The sequence below is a fragment of the Haliaeetus leucocephalus genome, unplaced genomic scaffold, assembly GCF_000737465.1.
Source record: "Haliaeetus leucocephalus isolate CR32 unplaced genomic scaffold, Haliaeetus_leucocephalus-4.0 Scaffold157, whole genome shotgun sequence".
NCBI lineage: Eukaryota > Metazoa > Chordata > Aves > Accipitriformes > Accipitridae > Haliaeetus > Haliaeetus leucocephalus.
This window is the reverse complement of record NW_010972593.1, coordinates 62312-63384: the sequence shown is the minus strand read 5'-3', so window position 1 is coordinate 63384 and position 1073 is coordinate 62312. Positions and strand designations below refer to the sequence as shown.

The following is a 1073-nucleotide window of genomic DNA, read 5'->3' as shown; positions in this document are numbered from 1 at the left end:
GGGGTGGGGAGGCTGGCCCTAGCAGGCACAGTCCTGGTGCGGGGGGGCCTGCTGGTCCGTGAGCTGGGGGCCCTGCTTGGCGCCGGTGACTGCCGGGTCGGCCGTGTCCAGCGATTCCGACATCTTCTCGCAGATGATGTCCACCAGCCGCTCGAAGGTCTGCTTGACATTGATGTTGTCCTTAGCGCTGGCCTCAAAAAATTCAAAACCTGGGGCGGGGGGGGGACACAAGACAACGACATCAGGGCTGCAAACCCCCACCCCATCCGCTGCCGCCCTGCATCCAGCCACCCGACCTGGGAAACCTTTCACGGCTCCTCCTCCCTTCGTTAAAGATGGAAAGGGCTGCGTGTGCCGCACGCCCAGACCACCCGGCTGCAACCTGCCCCTGCGCCCACCCAGCGACACCCAATTTTCCCCACCCGGCACCTCTCCGCAGCCGGCGGCAGGTTTACGGGTCTGTAATAAAAACCACCATCGCACCCCGGCGCTCACGGCTTAATTACACCTTATTTTTTTCCTTAGGTGACAAGTCACCGCTGCTATTGAAGCAGAAGAATTACGGCGAGGGAATTAAGCCCCTAATTAAATTATTTGTGGGAAGATGGGGCGGGGAGGGGGGCGGCCAACTCACCCAGGTGCTCAGCAAGCTGGCGGCCCTTCTCCGAGGAGACGACACGTTCGTCCTCCATGTCACACTTGTTCCCCACCAGCAGGACCTGGGCGTTATCCCAGGAGTAGGTCTTGATCTGGGTGGACCTTCGGGGAAGGGAAAGAGGGAAATCACGCGGGATGGAGGGGCAGAGCACGGAACCGGGAGGGGGATGCCCGTGAAGGTGGTGGGGGGACGGACAACAACATGGTTGGGGGGTGAGGGGGGATGTCCCCAGGGAACTCACCAGTCCTGCACGGCGTTGAAGGCCTCCTCGTTGGTGATGTCGTACATCAGGATGAAGCCCATGGCACCGCGGTAGTAGGCGGTGGTGATGGTGCGGTACCGCTCCTGGCCGGCCGTGTCCTGGTTTGGGCAAAGTGGGGGAGGGGGGGGTGGGAAACGTGGCATGTTAACCCCC

At 61.9% G+C, this 1073-nt stretch overlaps 1 protein-coding gene across 1 annotated transcript; it reads right to left on the bottom strand.

Moving 5' to 3' along the window:
- Window positions 1–6: 6 nt before the first annotated feature.
- RAB3A (RAB3A, member RAS oncogene family) lies at window positions 7–1063 on the bottom strand. Its single transcript, XM_010562303.1, has 3 exons — window positions 900–1063; window positions 635–759; window positions 7–209 (listed from the first exon to the last, which is right to left on the bottom strand). Exons 1-3 carry the CDS (start codon window positions 1061–1063, stop codon window positions 19–21), a joined length of 480 nt encoding a protein of 159 aa, XP_010560605.1. The 3' UTR covers window positions 7–18.
- Between the last annotated feature and the right edge of the window lie 10 nt (window positions 1064–1073).